The 22,738-nt window shown below is 38.3% G+C and overlaps 1 protein-coding gene across 1 annotated transcript in view; it reads right to left on the bottom strand.

The window, feature by feature from the left end:
* Positions 1-100: 100 nt before the first annotated feature.
* LOC134743715 (V-type proton ATPase 116 kDa subunit a 1-like) overlaps positions 101-22,738 on the bottom strand; it is a 47,617-nt gene continuing 24,979 nt past the window's right edge. The window contains exons 5-14 of the mRNA XM_063677319.1: positions 20,510-20,686; positions 11,855-12,067; positions 11,261-11,411; positions 10,274-10,647; positions 9,682-9,791; positions 9,247-9,374; positions 8,412-8,629; positions 6,832-7,003; positions 6,570-6,738; positions 101-4,849 (exon numbers count right to left, since the gene is read on the bottom strand). Of these exons, the coding sequence (XP_063533389.1) occupies positions 4,711-4,849; positions 6,570-6,738; positions 6,832-7,003; positions 8,412-8,629; positions 9,247-9,374; positions 9,682-9,791; positions 10,274-10,647; positions 11,261-11,411; positions 11,855-12,067; positions 20,510-20,686 (1,851 nt within the window). The 3' untranslated portion in view covers positions 101-4,710. The remainder of the gene's footprint in view (positions 4,850-6,569; positions 6,739-6,831; positions 7,004-8,411; positions 8,630-9,246; positions 9,375-9,681; positions 9,792-10,273; positions 10,648-11,260; positions 11,412-11,854; positions 12,068-20,509; positions 20,687-22,738) is intronic.

Genomic DNA, 22,738 nt, shown 5'->3' with positions numbered 1-22,738 from the left:
GTATAAAAATAATTGTATATGTATATAAATGCCTGGTTACTGAAAAGTTAAGCCTTATTTCTAAGTGACGTCAATAAATAAAACAAAATTTATGTATAAATTTGTTTATTGATGGATTCGTGAAATGTATAAGTGAATATCGTCTGTAAACGTAATTTGATGTATCATGTTATGTGCTATTAAACTGTAGATGAAACTTTAAATAAAAGTCGCAAAGAGTACTAATTGTTGTTTCTTTAAATCGCTTTTATTTTAAATACTAGTTTAGGATACGAGTCATAAGAAACTAGCCGCCATACAAGCGAGTACAAGTTACACATTCTACTTTATTTTCTTTACATTACAACAAAAACGAATACCAATTCATAGATAAATCGCTATAATGTATTACATCGAATTTAAACTGTTGTGAGACAACATATAGGTACTATTCACATTAAATCATTTTACGGTTTAGACTCACTTGTTTTAGTCACTCGCGCGACATGTTTCGGAGAGCCTAGGTCTTTTCTCAAGCACTAATAGTGCGAGCAGCGTTCACGACGGCCGTGTATCGCGTACTGCCGCGCGCCGAGAAAGCCAGCTGGGGCCAAAACAAGTGTCTACACCGTAATGTATTACATATGTAATGTGTATTATGTGTGTATAAACGCAGAGTTAAACGCATAGCGTTTGCCGCACACCCATTTTACATCAGACAATCTAATGACACTATTTTACGCGGTGAACGCAGCGGTAAACGCATTGTTATTTCTACTACATTCCGTTGATCGCATGCGTTCAACGCTGCGTTTATCGCATAAAATAGCTGGGGAGCCGGCTATGCTAAATATGTAGTTACTCGAGCGTCGTAGAGACCTATTGGAATCGAAAGATTAGATGATAAGAAAAAAAGGTTACATAGTTTTCTTTTCCCAGCGAGCAGGAAAGCGTCTATAGATTTTTTTAAATTTCGGGGGGTTGGTGGAGGGTTAAAAAATCGTTAAGTAGATTGTAGAGTTGGTCGTTTTGGTGCAAGTTAATGCTATAAATTTTCAATAACTTAATATGACATCTGTACGCATTTACTTAATCTGACGACCACACATACACACACAGTTCGACTTCCGATTTTCACATTGTAATCGTCAGATTAAGGAAATGCGTACAAATAATTGTCAGATTTAGTAATAGCACAATTATAGCATTAATTTGGACTAAAATGACCAAATCCACAATCTGCTTAACGATTTGTTAAACCCCCCACCAACCAACGGCTCAACATAGACGGCTAAAAGTGGTAAAGGTAGACTCCGCGGGGTAGCAAGATATCACTCATATCTTAATCTGACGCGCTCGAGTAACTACAAAAATCCCCTCTTGGGCTCCCCGACCAAAACAACCGCGCACTTTAATGTTATGCCAAGTTCATGTTATTTCAGCATCTCGTTTTAAAATGAGAGCATAACTTCGATTGTATGGATGGCTGTTTGGCGGCGGGTTCTCGTCTCTTAAACGTTCCTTTATAACCTTCCTTTAAACTTTTCAAATAAAATAAAATAAAAATAACGCTATTACAAATCAATAATCACAAGTTAAAATGTTTACAAACTGTAACCCTTTTAACGCCAACTCGTCGCATGTCGTGTCCGGCGCGTCATCGTGAACCTTGTCCGAATTCACAAAGATCGATATTAGAGATGCATCGGATATTCGGTTACTATCCGGTATCCGGCCTATCCGGCCCTTTTTTAAATATCCGACCGGATACCGGATAGTCACCTACTATCCGGTCGGATACCGGATAGTCACATACTATCCGGCCATCAGATACCGGATACTAACTTTGGTTAATGTCGGAGTAAACAAATTGAATTTAAAAAAGTCACGGTCATAATACTACTCATTTATTATTTTAAAACAATTTAAACATATCACTCACTTGCACGCGCACTCATTTCGAACATAGAAATTAATAGTCCGCGCGAACGTTCACTACAAAACATATCAAACCTGCACAATGCGCACCTGAAAAACCAAAATGTCGGTGTAGTTCCGCCGGCCGAATATTCGGCGGCCGATGGTCAAGCCATGGTGTATCCGGTATCCGGCCAAATAACTATCCGTTGCATCTTTAGTTGATATTGGGCGGTAGTTGCGCGCGTCAGTTGACGTCTTTGGCGGTCAAAGGGTTCAATATTCTTTGTCACTTTTGCCACAAACTCAACCACAAACTAAAATGGTAAACTTTTTTGCCGTAGTCGAAAAAAAGTGGAAAAAAGGCAAGTAATAAATTTTACGATACGATTCTATAGTACCTACTTTAGGATTTTTTAAATATATTATTACAGTTTATGATAGATCATAGCAATCCAAATGTAATATAATATAAGGCCCCTGAATACTTATCCAATGAATTCTCGACCATCATAACATATATTATATTTTAAATAGTTTTTATCGAAAGGCACAGATAGAAAAATTTAAAATAATAAAAAATCAATTAATCTTTGGTTTCAAACAATAAATAGATTTGAACAAAAATAACAAACTTTCTTAACTTACGATATTTTAACATATATTTCTTATATCGTCGATATATATTAAAATATATTACAACTAAAATATATTAATGATATAATCAACTCGCAATATTTGTTCGAATGTGTAAACACTAAGTCTAGAAGTAAAAAAGGTCTTTTCAACAATAACTTTGTTTAAAATTAATGGTGTCCTTTCATGATTTCCGTTCAAAAAATCTTTCAAATCATTGTACTAACCCTGACAAGATTTTATTTGGCCTTTGCTAGGAGGATATAACCAAACGGAGACGGAGACAAAAAGTCTATCGATTTCTGCGGGGGAGGGGAACGTCAAATGTATATATACGTAACGTAAAAATAGCCATGTCAGATAAACGTCAGTCCATACATTGTGTATGACCATTGGCCGACTATTTTCGACAGAGGGGAACGCCTGTTAATTGGCTACTCCATTTGGTTATATCCTCCTAGAGCCTTTGCCATGCTGCGGATTTTCAGTGGCACATGGTGGCACCCACTTATTTATTTTACTGGCAAGAAGACTGTTTGACAGCAGACGTTGGAAGTCCAATGTCGGTGATGTAAGTAAGAAGACAAGATTTCGCAATTATAATCGATTTTACCACAAAAATGCCAATAAACACAAAGATGCAAGAAAAAATATTTGTTACAATAAAACATTTACATCAATTAAAGGACAAAGGAATGCATTCCAATAATTATTACACATACTATTGCCACATGCTTGTAGCAACACTATCTCAGGGCCAAATATAATCTTGTCTACACCTCACGTCTCTCTGCTTTTATTTTTATACAGCTCATTAAATTGCATGTTTGGGGTCTAACGCTAACCTAGTCGGTGGCTCGTCTGTTTGCCTCTCTATCACTCTTACTTAATCGAGGCAACATAGAGGCTAATAGACGAATAATCGAAGAGGTTCTCGGTTATGGCTATGACACTTTCCTTTTTCTGAAGTGAGATATGATAAAAAGTTCTTCGGATATGAGTGAAATTATGTTGGGATCTGTTTTGTATGTTTTTGAGTTTATTGACCATGTCACACATTGTCATACATACTAACATGCTCGCAAACATTTATTTTTGTTCAATCTCCATGATTATTCACATAATGCATTTTACCTTCACCAAATAAGGCCCGGTTCTTAAGCGTGCTAACTTCCAAAATTTCATACTTTTATTAGTGTGAATGGGTGCAAATTTTGCGTCCATGTCCGCTAGTAGGTAACATAGAAAAACTGCAAGTTCATATTGAAAATAAGAACAATAATAAACAAAAATAACGATGGCCTTATTTGGCGCAGGTAACTTAATTTTCAATTTTTACCATCATTTATATCATTAGAATCCTAACCTATCCTGATAATGATTATGATTAACAATGATTTCAAGTATTTTTAGTTTTAGTAAGAATATCGTATGTTCTGATTGTTCTTTGAAATTTAATTTTGTGAAACTTCAAAATCGAGCATAGTGACCCAAAATATGCAGATATTTCGTTGTGTGATGACGGTGTTTTGAAGAACTTATTATATAAGAAAGTCTTTTACAAGCGATATGCTTAATACTAGCCGGTCAGCTTCAAATTTCTCAAAAAAGACCTCAAAATATGTGAACACATGTCTTTAATATAAGAAAATGTTGGTTGGACCACTCAACGCTAAACCTATGAAATATATAACTAAATACGAGAAATTTAACAGTCACCCGTTGACCACCAACGCTGTAAAGGGTTCGAAACGTAGGGATGTATTATAAATTCAATATACGCGATATAATCCGTTTTCATTATTTTTATTTCGTGAATATTCTATCTATATAATGTATATATATTACACTACTGCAACGCTTATCATCATCATTCACATCAACATCTTGCTAATTGTTGCTACAATAGAAAATGATTCTTGTTTAGTAAAAATTAGCGATTTTCAAATCCCAAATATCCCGCGTTCGAAGTTATTCCAATACACCTTATTTTACTTGAAAGTCCAGACGAGTGCTGTCACTGAAACAATCAATCAATCGTGAAGGAGAACGCGTCATGCGACTCATACGTTAGAAGAATAACGTGAATTCCCTGTCAAACATGATAATTACATAGTATTTGATTCAGTGGTCCATAACCAGTTGAGCTGACCGGTGACTTACACACCCTTGGGGCCTCTAATAGCTGATGGGAGTCTCCGGGGGCGCGCTGTTCCCCTGCCCCATCTCGTCATCTTCGTTCTCCAAGATGGCGGAAAAGGAAAAAGGCATGAATGGGTAGCCCTGCCCTTCGTAGAATTTACTCATGAACTCGACCCTGGAAAGAGAAAAAGAGATTAAGGGTATGACCCAAAAAAGGGAACGTCATTTTGAAAGTTACATTCAGATAAATTTCAATCGTGAAGATGGGTTTAAACTGTCAAATGTGTGGAATCCTGTGATTTGTTTGTGTCAAAAACCAGTGATATCCGAATCAAACACGCGTAGTGACACCGTGAGTGTAGTGTGTTTGGACAGACCAACGAGTGTGAACGCGACCGGACCAACAAGTGTGAATGCGACCGTTGGTAACGTTGAAAGTGAACGCAGCCGACGCGCAAGAATGAGGGTAGACAGAGCGCTGTCTACACAACTTTGACACCCACCCGCTATCTTCAGTCACCCGTGAACATGATGCATGTAACTGCGTCGAAATATCGGGAGCTCACAAATAATACAAAAGGTAATCACGGTCTATATCCCGGTCAATATAAGTCTAGTACATTCAGATATGATTCAGATCCAGTCTAAATCCGAAATTCAGTGCACTTGCGTTACTGATGCAGCGTTGCTTTAAAGCATTGTAGAGTTAGTGCCAGTGGCACCATCCGCACTTGACAGACTGATCAACGTCACCCGGCGCACCGCGGCGGTTTACTATGAAACTTTCCATACAATAAAATTTTGCGAACTCTTTAACGATGACAAATAGTTTGGTGCAACCGACCCTTAGACCATGAAAAGTCTGCAAGGACTTTGATAGCACACGCAGTACAAGTGTTATTTATACGTCATAATAGGGTATTTGACTGTATTTAAAATAAATTATTTTAAACCATGCATAAAATAAAGCACCTGAAGATTCATAGAAAAACGTAGACGTCAGTTATTTATACACAATTTCTATTTTAAAACCCTTATAAAACTTTAAAGAGTAGGTAATTTGATCGTGACGTCACATGCTAGTGTTTCATAAAAATTCCATAGTAGCAAAATCGTTTTGACAGTTCGAAAAAAGAAACTGATGTCATAGAAGTTTGACGTTTAAAATAACACTTGCACTGCGTGTGCCATCAAAGTCGTTGCAGACTTTGTCTTGGTCTAACTCTAACGACCACATCGCTGCAAGTATATTAAGGCATCCAATATATTAAGAGTATTGTGCATTGTGTATTAAAGGCGGTAAATAAGAATTCACGACCGAGTGTGAATTAAAGCCCGAAGCTGAAGTCGAGGGCTTAATTAAGACGAGTTCGTAATTCCTATACCGCCCGCGGTACACACAATGTTTTTCATCACACTTGTGAGGAAAAAAGGGAAATAATTAAGGTACAGTAGGTTCAGATAACGGTTTTTGAAAAGTTGCTTTCTAGATCACAATACGGTTGCCAAAATTTTTATTTGCAATCTTGAAGCCTTTCTCTAGGGACTTCAGCGCTTCTAATCCTGAGTTCTCTCGATAGAAAAAAAAATACGAACAATGTTATGCTTGAGGGAACTCGGCGAATACTTTTTTTATTATTAAAACACAAAACAAATTAAATTTCAAAGATGATATCCGCGGCCCCGAGCACGCACATACATCTCGCTCACGCTTACGTTATTTCCATACTAAATTGTTGCCATGTTTAAGTATTTCACGTCAAAAATGTGACAGTTACGTAGGAAGTGGTGCCCTTAATAATTTTCTACAATTTCTTATCGGACTATAACACCTTTTACGAGCAAGTGTGATGAAAATGTCAAGTCTCTAAATAAAAATACAAATACTCCTTTACCAATGCAACCGTAGCGTGTGTAGGAACGCCGAAAGCCCCTCCATGAGCACCAAGATGGCGAGCGTGAAGAACGCCCATATGGCGAACACGAAGTACATGACGATCCCTTTCATGGGGAAATTTCCTAGCCCGTTTACTAGCACTCGCTGCCACAAAACTGCTGAGAGTTCTGCAAAAGAGAGAATTTTATTTTGCCAGTGATAGTTGATAAACAAGATATAGCTAGCTAATTTCAAATCTATCTCAACGTCAGGAAACTTACGTGCATGCGCGAGCGAGAGCGCCCACAACCGCAGATACGAGGCCGTGTGTGAGACGGTGCCCAGCACGTACTCGATGGTATGTATGGCCTGCGTGATCAACATCTCGCCCATGCCTCCATCATGGGGGTCCTTTTCTGTAACTTCACCGCTTTCCACACCTTGCTGGTATTTCTGAAAACATTTACGTTGATTTCAAATGCCAGAAATACAATCATGTAGGTACCTTGAACCATTGCCTTATTATTACTATTGAGAAGCCATACCAAACAATGAAATTGTAAATCATTTCACGGTTTAGACTCACTTGTTTTAGTCACTCGCGCGACATGTTTCGGAGAGCCGAGGTCTCCTTTCTCAAGCACTAATAGTGCGAGCAGCGTTCACGACGACTGTGTATTGCGTATTGCCGCGCGCCGCGTCACACTATTAGTGCTTGAGAAAGGAGACCTAGGCTCTCCGAAACACGTCGCGCAAGTGACTAAAGCAAGTGAGTCTAAACCGTGAAATTATTTATTGTTAGTATGTCTCACAACAGTTTAAATTCGAACAATGAAATTGTCTTAATCACACGTGTACCACGCGATCAAAAAATCGTAAGCGCTGTCAAAATCATGGCGCTTACGCATTTAGGTCGCGTGATTCACGCTCCGCTTCTATGGTTTTATGTCAAAATAATATCAACTCGTGGCGCAAAATACTGATTCTCTTTGCCGGTTCTATACGTAAGTAATAATACTTAGCTGATATGACAATTCTTAAAATTGATTGCAAAGACTTAAAGTTCAGCGATTGTTGTATAAGTTGTTGTTTTTAATTTAACAGTGTAATCTATAAGGCTATTATGTCTACAATATGGATACTTTTGCGATAAGACACGACGTCGCGGCCGGTTGACAAATTTTGTTTTCTTAACCATATTACCAAATCACATCGTTGTTACATAATTTTGAACATTTCCCCTCCTTGTTCTCGTCTAATAACGTTCTCCGTATAGCCTGTTAATTAATATAATGTGAATTATGTATACCTAAATTAAAGTCAGAGGCAGTGCTAAGGAAAGTGCATCCATTAGAATTGCAGTTGATACAGGAGACTAAGGTGGAAAATGGCGTGAAATCAAGCAATCAATATCTGTGCCTGATGTCAGCAGTTGACCACGACACTGCAAAGAGTATAACGACAAAGAAGAAGGAACGTAGTCTATAAGAGAAGAACTTGAATGTCACGATCATTAGTATTTAGGGAAAGTCTAATGACGAGGAATATTTAACCATTTATAGCAAGCTGCAGGGGGATCAGTAATCTCTGTAGTGCAGAGCTTACTGTAGTTAATATGTTTGTAATTATTCCTTGTGTGTATTTTTGTAATGTTTTAATATGTATCTTTGTGTGTTATCTGTCGTGGCATCACCGAATGGGCCCTACGGAAGACCAGCGCTGGCTTTATAGCTAGCATTATGCTGAGTTGATGATTTCTTCTTTTCTTGCTGTTGTTGTCTGTACATGTTCGTACTTGTGTTGTGATCGTCACGAATAAATATCTTTTATCTATCTTTTTATCTACTGTACTGTGACTCACCCTTCGTTTCCTCTCCGCCATGATATGGTATATCGGCTTCCCGAACAACATGACGGGAACACACAGCAACGCAATCGCAATGCATGTGGACTGCAGCGCGCCCTGCCCTGGGAATATGTAGGCTTTACATGGCGGCTTTGCCACTGTCTCAGTCATTAGCATCATGTTGATGAAGAGGATGAGGACGGAGGGCGCGCAGTGCGTGTTGTAGGCGGGGTCTGAAAATATCGCAGTGTTACAGAAAAATATATATACCTATATTAAATTTAATCGCGTTAGAGCCGTTAATGACATTAATTATGTGTACAAAACGGCAGAGTTTAAAGTGTTATAAGTGTTACAGAAATTTGAAAAATTGGTAAAGTGCCATTGAGGCACTAAGGTAACATTTAATTAGGATTCCGATATCAAAATTCCAAGAATCAACATTGCTGCAGCAATGCATACGGCAGAATTGCAACAATCCTAAAAAGCAGTAATGGTGGTATCATCTGAATGCAAATGTTACCTTTTAGTTAATTGAGAATGTCGGATAATTTCGGAAGTCACTCGTAGTTCCATGACAATAATGTCGAAATTCAGAATATTAACGAATTTAACATCTCAGTACAAAATGTAAATCAGTTAAATAAGTACAGAAATGGTGGTCTGTTAAATAAGGATTTTATGCGAGCTTGAATAATATAAATAATATTTTTTTTTTCAAGGTTACCTTTTTCTTGGTAGTACATATAATTAAAACCTAGTAATTTATTTTATTTCCGTTTTTGAATTCACATTGTTATGTTTCTCACAAATAATCATAATTATGATTTATTTAAAGGCTTTCACATACCTGGTGAAATAGCCGAATACATCGTCCACTTCATAAACATCAGTATACAAAGATACCAAAACAGCAGCAACAAGAACAGTATCTGCGGTATGTACTGCAAGTATATCATCTGCTTCTTCCTCAGGAAGCTGTTGAACGAAAACATCTATTACTACTGCTGTCATGTTCAAAGTATTAATTACATTTTTACTACACTCAAAATGCTCTTTGAATACCATTTTCATATTTACAGTAATCACATTAGTAAGATTATTAATGACATCCGAATCAATCAGTAGAAAAATAGTTTAATTTTTTACTTGTTTGCATTGGCACTCAATAAGTTGAATTTTAACAGCTATTTCAATGCCGACTTCAAGAATTATATCAATATATAGGTCTTCTAAGAGAATTTCGAGTATACATGGTCTAGTTTTCTATGAATACAGTAATTACTTGAAGTTTACCACACTCATTGTTACACCGAACGCCATATGTATCACTCCAAATATGATTGATAATTTCATCTTGAATGAGTTTAGGAATATTATGTTATTCTCTGCAAACTGAAAAATAATAAAACAGATTAAATTTTATTCAAAACATCACAAATACAATATAGATAATTTCACGGCTTAGACTCACTTGTTTTAGTCACTTGCGCGACATGTTGGCAGCGCGGCGCGCGGCAGTACGTAATACACGGTCGTCGTGAACGCTGCTCGCACTATTAGTGCTTGAGAAAGGAGACCAAGGCTCTCCGAAACATATCGCGCGAGTGACTAAAACAAGTGAGTCTAAACTGTGAAATTATCTATTGTTAGTATATCTAACAACAGTTTAAATTCGACAAATACAGTATGTTACTCAATAAAAATATATTAAATTTTTATATCACCATCTGCCACACCCTGAACCTTCAATTCAATCTTAATCAAATACTACTCGTACTATCTAGTGAACACTTGAATTTCAGAATAATCTGATAAATTCACATCGAATTAAGAATACAACTTAAATAATGAAACAAATACATCTACAAACTTACTTGCCACACTGGATCCAACCCAAATGGATACGGCACTTGAACATACGCTTCCGCCGGCTCCAAATTAAACGCATGAGACGTATTCAGCGTCCGTTGATCATACAAATTTATCCAGCTACTCCCAAAGATATTCAAACTTTTAGAGAACATATCGTTGTATATTAAGCCAGTGTACATGGAGAATATCCCCATTAGGAGGATGATGTAGCGGCCGGCGAAGAAGATGTTCCAGATTTCGTTGTCACTCTTCATTTTTAGGAAGCGCTTTTCCATGATGACAAGGGTGGCGGCGAAGGCGGTCATGATAATTCCGTGGCCGAAGTCGCCGAACATCACGGCGAAGAGAAAAGGGAATGTTATGATCGTGTATAGAGCTGGAAAGAAAATGAACTTATTTAAGATTAACCTCCAGTTCCAGATGCAATTGTTTAGATTCTGAATTTGAAACCTTCTGTTATTCAATAGAAATTCATAATGGAATTATTGTACCTACAATTTATTGCACACGATGGTGACATAGAATAGAAAAACCTTTTATATCTTCAACGCCATTTATTATATCAAAAATGTTACGTATACGCCATAAACCCTATACTTGCATAAATGATAATGGGTTAGCGTTCGATAAAATGATACAATTACGTGGGGTTTTACGTTTTTATGAGTTTTCGGAACTCTTGGTATAAATACCTCGTTGGCGTCGAAAGAGTACAAATTTATGGAGTGTTCTTATTTCAACATTGGGATCGATATATTAATAAGCTTTTAAATATGATTAGGTATCTAATTTACTTTCTACATGATGCATAAAACCTCAACCAGTAATTTGACAAAAAAAAAATAGGGTGGTGAGTTCAAACCTCCTGGTACTAATTTTAAATTGATTTTGGTTAGAAAAAAATGCAAAAATGGGGTAAAAGTTTAAGTATTTTGGACGTTGTCGAATAAAAAGATAGAAAAAGAATATGTTTTAAATAGGTAAATTACCTGGGTTGACTTCTCTGTAGCTCGCAATTCCATAGGAATCAATGAGGGCTTGGAAGCCGGCAGTGAACTTGTTAGTGCGGTTGTAAGTAGGCGGTATCTCTTGTGTGTTCACGTGGTGCATGATCGAGGGGATCAGGCTGCCCGTGGCTCTCTGAAGAAGAAATTAAGAGTTATTTAACCCAAAACAACCATACAACAATTTTAATAGTAAAGCTTTCTGTAGTATACCAATATCTCTCCTTGGAACCCAGCACTACGCTATAAGGCATTTCTTGACGATACTCATACTGAACATGTTCAGCGTGTGATATATGGCCTTCTCTTTGCGAACTGCTACCATCCAGAAACTAAAACCCAGTGCATTGTGAAACTGTTATGTTATGAAAAACTCACCACTCCATCATCCAGAGCTTTCTGTAGTATACCAAGATCTGTTCTTGGCACCCAGCACTCCGCTATGAGGCATTTCTTGACGATATCCATACTGAACATGTTCAGCGTGTGATACATGGCCTTCTCTTTGCGAACTGCTACCATCCAGAAACTAAAACCCAGTGCATTGTGAAACTGTTATGTTGTGTGTGAAAAACTCACCACTCCATCATCCAGAGCTTTCTGTAGTATACCAAGATCTGTTCTTGGCACCCAGCACTCCGCTATGAGGCATTTCTTGACGATATCCATACTGAACATGTTCAGCGTGTGATATATGGCCTTCTCCCTGCGAACTGCTACCATCCACGTACTGATGTCACGCGCGATATTCTGGAGGACGAGGCGGCGGTGGTTTTCTGTTTGCTGAAGCACCTGGAAGTATTTAAAAAAAATGTTAGAAAAAATACGATGTTGACTTAATTTTTGAAATTGTTCTTGTTGGGTTTAATAAAGTTTGTCTAATTTGCAACTTTTATTACAACTGTTAGTCTTTACAATGTGACATTTTCAACCAAAAGGTACCACATTGTCGCTTGTCAATAAGGTTGATTTCAAATTGAAGCTGTATGGAAATAGCGCCTTATTGACAACCGACAATAAGTACCCTTTTGATTGAAAATGGCTTAAATGCTCAATTTATCCGTTTTTAAAGGATCACTACACCGTCTTAATAACTAAAATAGCGGTAAATATCAAGATATTTACACTCGACACAGCGTGGGAATGCTGCCTGCGTGATGGGCACCTTGCCGAGACGCCAAGGGTTGGAGGGTAGATTTTAGTTACCTTTATTTTTTGTTAGGTTTTGCTATATATTAGATTTATTTTGTAAGTAGTATTTCTTTAACTTAGGTACATTTTGTTTGCATGTACATTAAATTATTTAATAATAAGACGTAAAAATTTTTCGGAACAAAATTAAACAGAGTTAATATGGAACTAGGCACGTGGAATTTTGTTTTACTCGTATATAAATACACGGGCCCTAATCCACACCGAGTCCGCTATTTGTGACGTTTTCAACCAAAAGGTACCACATTGTCGCTAGTCGATAAGGTTGATTTCAAATTAAAGCTAAATGGAAATAGCGCCTTATTGACAACTGACAATAAGTACCCTTTTGGTTGAGAATGGTACATTTATATAGGTACAGACATTCCTATTAACTGAAAAACATCAACGTGTTTAAGGAATTCTACCCCTTACAGATATTAAGCGACTTCATTAAATAAATACCTGTCCCTTTCTGAAGGGCTAAGATGGCCGGCTCTTTATCATTTGTCACCATGCCTTTTTTTTTATGAAATAGGAGGCAAACGAGCAGACGGATCACCTGATGGTAAGCGATTACCACCGCCCATGGACACCCGCAACACCAGAGGGGTTGTAAGTGCGTTGCCGGCCTTTAAGATGGGAATACGCTCTTTTCTTGAAGGTTTGAAGGTCATATCGGTCCGGAAATACCGCAGGCGACAGTTCATTCCACAGTTTAGCTGTGCGAGGCAGGAAGTTTCTAGAGAAACGCACAGTTGAGGACTGCCAACCATCTAAGTGGTGAGGATGGTAATGTTGTCGCGTAGGGCGATGGCGAAAAGAAGCGGCAGGGATTAATCCGAACAATTCCTCGGAGCACTCCCCCTTATTCACGCGATAGAAAATGCAGAGCGAGGCCACATCTACGCAGCGCCAAGGAGTCAAGCCTTTCCGAAATACGCTGGCAGTCGACAATTCGAGTCGCTCTTCGCTGGATGCGGTCCAGAGGGAGCCTGTCACGTTCTAACAAGTATGTAAGTGCGAAAGTGACGCATGACATGACAACTGATAAAAACGCGACTATGATACCGCTGCAGGTCTTTCATCCATTACTGTAGATCGTGATCATCACTACTGCGCGCCAATTCCGTGCATTCGGAGGTCGAGGAAGTGGGGGGGGGGGTGTGCGCCGCACCCGTACGTACAAAATGACACAACTCTTGATGACGCCCAACATTCCTAACATACCTCAGCCGTGCACGGAATTCGCGCGCAGACAGTAGTCTAAATTTAAATGCTATTGGGTGTTATCCGTCGCGTCTTTATTACTAAGGACATTGAATCTTCAACGTAATAATATTTACCCATTTTTGCAAATAAATTATTGTTTGTTTGTTTTGTTTGTTTGTTCAATTGAGAAGCATTCCTAATAATATTATAGACCGCGGGCCAGGAACAGATTTCCATGACCAATCGCCTCCCGGGCGAAAACTCGTATAGTGGTTAGCGGCTATGTATGATGAACCCTCGTGAACGTCAGCTGCCGCTCCGTTGGTGGGTTGAGGAATGGCAGCAAATAAAGTCTATAAAAAATTTTTTGTCATCGCCTCCCGCTTGATACTTTGTCAGATGATAGTTTAGATGCTATTGTGAGTAAACAAAATAGTCGGCCGATTGTATCGCTGTGGAAAGACCGTCAGCTGGTCACATGAACATGTAAAAAAGAAAATTCTTTTCAGTCATCGGCGTCATCGCCTCCAGTTTGATACATTGTCAGATGATAGTTTAGATGCTATTGTTAATAAAACAAATCGTCAGCCGGTCGTATCGCGGTGGAAAGACCGTGGTACGCGTTTCGGTAGCTGCCATTCCTCAACCCACCAACGGAGCGGCAGCTGACGTTCACGAGGGTTCATCATACATAGCCGTTAACCGCTATACGAGTTTTCGCCCGGGAGGCGATGACTGACGAAATTTGCGCCTGGCTCGCGGTCCATTAGTACATAGATGAAGAGCGTTCAAGCACAAATGTGCTTTTTCAAGTGCCTGGGCACCTAGCCAAATGACAAATCGTTTAGGTAAACGCTAATCGAAGCTTAAATAATATATCGTCGCTATACTTACTCAATTTGATGGAAATGTCGCTTTTCTTTCATTCGGAATACGGGTGTTTTTGTCATCAAATGAGTGTTGCAGATACGAGGTTGAGTAAGTATAGCGGCGATATGGAAATGATGACGTGACTGTTCGTTCATATTTGTAATTTAAATAGGTTGAGTTGGCTTTCCGATTCGCCAATCAGAAACCAATTCAGTATATTTGAATTTTGGCGATTAACAATTGTCATTTTGGTTTTGGCTACGGAATAGCTCTCAATCTATTTTTGACTTCGAGAAACGGTCGATATGAATGACGCTTATCTGAAATATATCACTAAAAAAAGTTATCCCTTCCCCATAAATGTATCCCGCCCGCAGCCACAGAATAAATAATGGTATTACCGTACAGAAAGGAAACTTCCTACAAAACCGAAGCTTGACAGCGGTTCAGGGACGAATTATGCTGTCCCTTTCTGATGTATGGCACTATCCCTCTCGGCTATTTAGGGTTGTCAAAATTTAAGTCATCATCTTATCTATTCTGTGGTCGTGCACGCAAAGGGACGTCAAGTTGTGTCAACCCTAATAATTGCTCGGACCAATGCTGAGCCGAACGAAGCCGAGAATACCCGAAAGGAGCTAAGAGTTTCGCACCTCTGCCGCAGCTTAGAATATTGCCCAATACATGGATCTAAACAAAAATGACGTGCTTGGCCAATAAACAGTTCAGATTGGCTAAAATAAAATGAAATGTCAAACCTCTTGCGCGGCATTATAATATTTTGCAGTTGTCAGCATGCGGGCTGTACAGTTAAGTCGCTCGCGCACAATTCCCGTGGAGTCATTTTTAGAGTTCCGTACCCAAAGGGTAAAAACCGGCCAAGTGCGAGTCGGGCTCGCGCACGAAGTGTTCCGTACCATTACCAAAAAAATCACGTTTGTTGTATGGGAGCCCCACTTAAAATTTATTTTATTCTATAAAAATTTCGACTAGCTATCACGGTTCGTGAGATGCAGCCTGGTGGCAGACAGACAGACGGACAGACAGACAGACAGACAAACAGACAGACAGACAGACAGCGGAGTCTTAGTAATAGGGTCCCGTTTTTACCCTTTGGGTATGGAACCCTAAAAACGGGACCCTATTACTAAGAGTCATCTGTCGGTCCGTCTGTCTGTTTGTCGCCAGAACCGTGATAGCTAGACTTGAAATTTTCACAGATGATGTATTTCTGTTGCCGCTATAACAACAAATACTAAAAAGTACGGAACCCTCGGTGGGCGAGTCTGCCTCGCACTTGTCCGGTTTTTGAGCTCTAGTCAGACTTCTATGGTTTTTTATTTTTAACTTTTACTTTGTATGAACATAAATAAAATCTAAATACCGTCATTTCAACACTATATTTCCAGGTAAGTAAATATCATAAAGACATTTAAATGCTATGTCGTGACATGTTGCATTTCAAGATAACTCGGTGATAAACCCTCAACACAGAGGCTGATTCTGTTTTACTAATAAGATATGGGTTTCTTATTTTGATACGTTAGCGACTCGCTGAGTAGTGCTGAGGCATTCAACAAACTAGTCTATACTTATTCGGGTACGTGACGCGTATCTAAATCTTTATTACATACCGTTTGAATTTAAAGCTTAGTTGAACAAGTTTGGGTAGAAATCAAATTATTTTATTAATTATTTTGATTTGTGTTTTTTTTAAGTAGTCACACTACTATATATAAATTAAAAACTGTAATAGATGTCATATATTAAAGAAAAAGTGACGAAGCCCTCCAGTGGTGAAGGCCGGATTCGAACACGGCCACCCCGCCACCGAACCTAGGGGTTCATGGCGTTAGCCGCGATAGCTAAAGACGCCGGTTCGAATCCGGCCTTCACCACTGGAGGGCTTCGTCACTTTTTCTTTAATATATGACATCTATTACAGTTTTTAAAGCTTAGTTATTAAACGTTTTCATGCCAAATATTGGCTTCTTAGCTTTAACAGTGTTAAAAAAATAGCACCCGACACTTTTATGGAATACCCCTGCTAACGAAATTCATTATGAATCGTCCCATAAAGCATTTCGTTCGCACTTATTGGTGCGTGTGATATGTCTCTGATGAATCTAACAAGTATTAGTGAAGGTACACCTACGAAAAAAATCATATAAATTACAAAATAGTATACGTAAAATCTATTGATTATGATTGGTGCAACATACTGAAAAAAAAAACTAACGAAAGTATTCAAAATCAAGTTTGTCTTTATTCGATTTCAAGGTTTATTTTCCTAATAATGTATCATTTGATGATATGACTCAAAATGACATGAAAACTATGATGATACTCTTGACTGATTTTGGCCGCAGCAACTGCATGGCATTTTTAATTAGGATGATCCACTCTTAAGGGGCCCACTGGTTACCAGTCCGCCGGACGATATCGGCCTGTCAGTTGTTCGGAACTGTCAAATTTTTGGTCTAACTGTCCCTTTAGGTGGCTCGCGTACCCTATCTTCCTGCTAAATATTCGAGCGCATTTTGGGCACGTGATCACACCACCTAAACATTGTAGGTGTTAGGGTTCGCGTTTAGAAGCCTTAATTTGATTGTTATTTTCAATAAAATAATCACGGCAACACCGTTTCAACATAGACAATATCCGTATATATTGAAATGGCGGATAAATATAAATACTAGTTAAATATAAATACTAGTTTGAGTTCTCAGTAATCTCCAAATCTACGATACCCGAGTCGTACTTCGAGTAAGTGGTGTCATATTGGATATTGAGGTTGGCGGCCGAGCCTTAAGTTTCATCTCGCTGTCCAGCTTACTGCTACGTTCAGCCTCAAAATCGCTATGAAAAAATTAAAACCAAATCAAATTGTTATGACAGAATCGGCCAATGCCTCAAATAACATCGACTAACCACATTGCAATTCCTCAGAAGCAATGGAAGGATTATTACGAAAGTGCCGATAAGACTTACTGGATACTCTTCATTGAGATAAGAGAAAGACGAGTACAATGCCTTGTGTTCGTTTGGTCAATGATTAATGTTTTGCCAACAGGGAATATTACTGCAATGTTCTGCCGCCAGAGTGCAGCACTAGTGCACAATTGCACATCCTAAATCATAGAGTAACTTATACATACTATATAATAATAGCTATTTATGCAACAAGTGCGGAAATCATCTTTACGCACGTGTATCATACAATGTTTTACTATGCATTGTGCGAGTAAATAAAAAAACATATCATGGCAAATAAGTTTAATTATTAAAAGGAGTGTTTTAAATCGACACGAGTTGCGAATTACCTATTCGCACGTGTATCGTACAACGTTTTACAGTACATATGGCCCTTTAAACTTTCGACTTATGCACGAAAAGTGCTCTTTTCCGCACTAGTGCGAGAAAGTAGCACCATGTGTACTGTAAAAAAAAATTGAAAACAAAAAGCACTAGTGCGGAAAAGTAGTACTTTCCGCATGATATGGCTCCGTAGGAAACGCACTTTTCGAGCACATGCATTGTAAACAGTTTTTTGACAAGTTTTCGCTATGACATTGATGCATAAAGACGGTTTGTTTACAGGTGTCCTATCGCGAAACGCGAAATTTCGTTATCTGCCTCTCTATCGATCGAAAATGCAAGTGATAGAGAGGCAGAAATCGAACTTTCGATTTTCGTGTTTCGCGGCAAGCTCTGTGATTGTGCTAGTGACGCCCTCTACGCAGTTTTACGTAATATTCCCTATTAAGGCGAACAACATATGCCTCGGGTGATTCGTGGTATTTTCAGTAAAGTTAGTTAGTATGTTGCCTGCCTCGGGTAAACTAAATGTTATGTGATTACCTTTTTCCGATGAAAATCGAACCGAAATAATTGTTATACGTACCTCCATTGTCGCTTAACATAAGTACGAAAATTGCTTGTATCTTTATACGAAAATTCTAAGGTTGCCAGAGCTCGAGGGAGAGGAGTGTTAGGGTCGGCAACGCGCATGTAACTCCTCTGGAGTTGCAGGCGTACATAGGCTATGGAGACTGCTTAACATCAGGCGGGCCGTATGCTTGTTTGCCACCGACGTAGTATAAAAAAAAATCCTGTCAGAGCGTCCTTATGGCAAGCGACAATGTGGTACCTTTTGCTTGAAAACGACACAAATGTGCATTGAGTCTCACTCTCTCATTAAGCAAATTGTGAGACGCATATACAAATTTAATCAAATATTGGACAGGTGATGTACATATATCAACCATTGCTATGCCCTTTCGTTAGATTTTTTTTAGAATTTTCGAATTAAGTATTACTTATTAGGTATGGAATTTATTTTTCGCTCTTTATTCTTATAATAATAATAAAAAATCCTCTTAAATTCTGCGCTAGAGCAACTCAATGAATGTGTGCTTAGCCTAGTGGGGTGCTATTTGAATCACGTGTGAATTGCATCTATATTTTTAGACGAAATGCAACTGCTTTCTAGACTGGAATCTTGCATCTATTATACAATCAGATATAACAAATAATAGCCATATAATATAGAGTATAATAACTCTTATCCATGAGTTTTGCTACTCTTGCTAAATTGTATATAATATTGACGTAGGTAGTTTACTATTTTAACCCAATCAACTTTTTATAGCAATAATAAATAGGTACGCGTGTTTTACGTTTGTTCTTTATCGACATTATAAGTGTGCGGATTATCAGAATTGTTATATTATATTTGCTATTATGAATTGTTTTGTCTAAGTCGACCGAGACAAACGAACTATTATATAAAGTCATACTTTGATAATATTTGTATGACGCACTTCGGTCACTTGCCAAACTCTCTAGCCTACAAGCACAGAATAATAGTGTTATCATACAGAAGGGACACGAACCGCGCCGCCCCGATTCGAATTACCTCGCCTCGCGACAACAGATTGACGGCCGTTTGCCGGCCGCTAAGTACTATTTTAGCAACTTACACAATGACGCATGCCGCGTGTACAGACGTGCCGTTCACACATGAAACGCAAGTGGTTTTTGATGTATGTATAGCGTGTCCGCCCTGTGCTACCAGTAGTACCAGTCAACATGTTTTATGTTGCTGTTCGTAATGGTTTGGTTAGACTACACAGTGGCGAAACGTCATTTTGAAGCTGTGTTTGAAGTTTGAAGTAAGTCAGTAGGTAACTTGTGTTCTGCAAATAGAACATCTTATCAGACAAGCATTGATTAAGGTAACCTTAATGTTTCCCAAATTAAGATGAAAACGAATTAAAACGTTCTCTTACCAAATCTAAGTCAAATATTCTCTTATATAATATAAGGAGGAGTAGTTAGGTTGCCGGTCTTTAAAATGGGAGTACGCTATTTTCTTAAAGGTCGTATCTCGTATCGGTCCGGAAATACCGCGGGCGATAGTTCCACAGTTTAGCTGTGCGAAGCAGGAATTGTCTAGACTAGACTCTAGAGAAACGCACAAATGTTCTCTTACCAAGTCTAAGTCCTGTATCCTAGTGGCTACTCCAGCCAGCATATCCAGTTGCTCCTTGTACGTGGCAGGGCAAGGGTAGAGCGTGGCTTGGAAGCCGTAACAGACCTTCACTCGGAGCTGAACCGTTTTGGCTCACTACTGGAGTAATCATTATCTTACCAAGTCTAAGTCCTGTATCCTAGTGGATACTCCAGCCAGCATGTCCAGTTGCTCCTTGTACGTGGCAGGGCAACGCTAGAGCGTGGCTTGGAAGCCGTAACAGACCTTTACTCGGAGCTGAACTGTTTCGGCTCACTACTGGAGTAATCATTATCTTACCAAGTCTAAGTCCTGTATCCTAGTAGATACTCCAGCTAACATGTCCAGTGTAAGTGGCAGGGCAAGGGTAGAGCGTCGCTTGGAAGCCGTGGCAGACTCACTCGGAGCTGACCTGTTTCGGCTCACAACTGGAGTAATCATTATCTTACCAAGTCTAAGTCCTGTATCCTAGTAGATACTCCAGCTAACATGTCCAGTTGCTCCTTGTACGTGGCAGGGCAAGGGTATAGCGTCGCTTGGAAACCGTGGCAGACTTTCTTCACTCGCAGCTTGATCTGCTCGCCGTGGAAGAACACCACGAACACTGTCTTTTGGAGGTCGTGACCCTGGGGATGGGAATTTAAAATCAATGGACGGTTGAAATAATTTGAAATTCAACTTTAAATAGACAGATTTGTTGTACTTACTAATACTAGGTATATGGATCTATTATGATTTGATTTTTTTTTTTTAAATCATAATAGATCCATATAGTGTTAGAAAGTACAAGAATTGAAATTAAAATAATTTCCAAACAAATTGTATGTATTAAAAATGATATTTATTTGAAAATGATATTTATTTGACAAGTTCTGTTCAATTTTTTTTTCCCTAGGTATCTATATTTTTTCTGCTTAAAGCATTTAAGTTTGTTTATGCTTTATAACAACAATACGCCGCGAAGAGCATCTACAACTTTTGTCGAATTTCTTTTAGTAATTCAGAAGAAGTTATGTTCACAAAACATAATATTATTAATGGTATTTCTTTATTTTTCTCTCCAATTGGAGGAAGTTTTGTTTCCATATTATTATGTACCTACATATTGGTTAATTTGTTGTGTGTTGTGACTTGTGACCATAGTATGGTCTTACTTTCATAATTATTTAAGAAATATAATACAATCATCATTCTAGCGTTTCACTGGTTTTTTGTCAAAAATGCCATAATACAATAAATGGTCTGTTTATAACCCACATATTTACAGACAACTGACTACTTAAGAAACAAGCTATACTGTAGAACATCAAAGCGAACAATGGTCTCATTTTTATCGTCAAATTATCATCCTAAACCCATTTGAGCACAACCCAGTGACTCATAGCACAGTGCAACGTTTTACAAGTAGTTGAAGGCATAAAAGATTCTAATGCTTGTAAAGCTAACGATATAACTCAAAAAATCAATAAACGCTTAGGTTAACGTCCTGAGTTCTACGTCATTATAACTGATGGTGGTTATTCTGGTTGTGTATACACAGCAATTTGTGATAATAACAACACAACATATGTTATTAAAACCACACATATATGGTCTATAAGCTTAGGCTGTAATAAAATATACCCATCTTCTTTTTGGTGTTTTCTGAATTTTTTCTTCCATTTATGAAAATATTGTACCTTAAAACTGCGATATTCAAATAATAGTCAAACTTGAACGAAGATATTCGTTAATTTAGGACCATAGTTGGCTTTTGGACTACGTATTGTTGGGTCGAGAGCACCCTAAACCGGCGAGCGTGTACGAGGAATGTTATAAAAGTGAAGGAAGCGAACGAGGTATGTCAAATTCATATGCCCTCCGGGAAATAGGCGTGATTATTTGTATGCATGTATGTATGTATAGTTGGGTGGTTTTACAGTACGTCATAATTTAATTACGCGTCGGTGAATGGCCATAGATTAGGTATGTAGGTTGTTATCAATTCAATAGCCAAAATGGCAAAAACTAAATATCTTCGATTACGTCCCGTCCGTTTCTTACATACGTCACAAATCCTTCTGAAAATGTTGGCTTGCCAGAGTATAGATGAACGAATGAATAATTCTTGTTTCATGTAACCATGGACACATTTTATTAGTAGAACTTACAAAGGGGTTAGTAGGTATAACCAACCTTAAGTATAAACAAAACAACACTGACAGGAGAATCCAATCCCTCGCAGTGCGACAAGTAGGGACAGTTAACCCGTCCGCTATCATTCTATATAATTTTATACCTATTAGAATCGGGATGATTTTCTGATGTAGGTACTTTTTCAGTAAAACATTAAAACGAAACGTATAGTTACTTATTAGTATAGCTGGAACACATTTGACATGTTCACATTTTCTAACGAACTTTGATTACGTTTTAATGGCAGTAGTTTCGAATCAGATACGAATCTCGGACATTGATGTCGAAAAAACACGAAATTTCATATTGCTTTTACCATTATTGCCACGCGGCCCAAAATGCAGAGGTGTGTTAATTACATGTCAAACAAAAGTATTGATTTTTAGAAGATACCCCTTCATAGTAACTTCATAAATGAGTCGTAATCGAACTTAAACTATCGTGAGACATATTTCAAAATATTTTGATCAGTACGATGATCTAAATATTTTGAAATGAGTTAT

Source organism: Cydia strobilella, chromosome 8, assembly GCF_947568885.1.
Source record: "Cydia strobilella chromosome 8, ilCydStro3.1, whole genome shotgun sequence".
Taxonomy (NCBI): Eukaryota; Metazoa; Arthropoda; class Insecta; order Lepidoptera; family Tortricidae; genus Cydia; species Cydia strobilella.
This window is presented reverse-complemented; position numbering and strand designations above follow the sequence as displayed.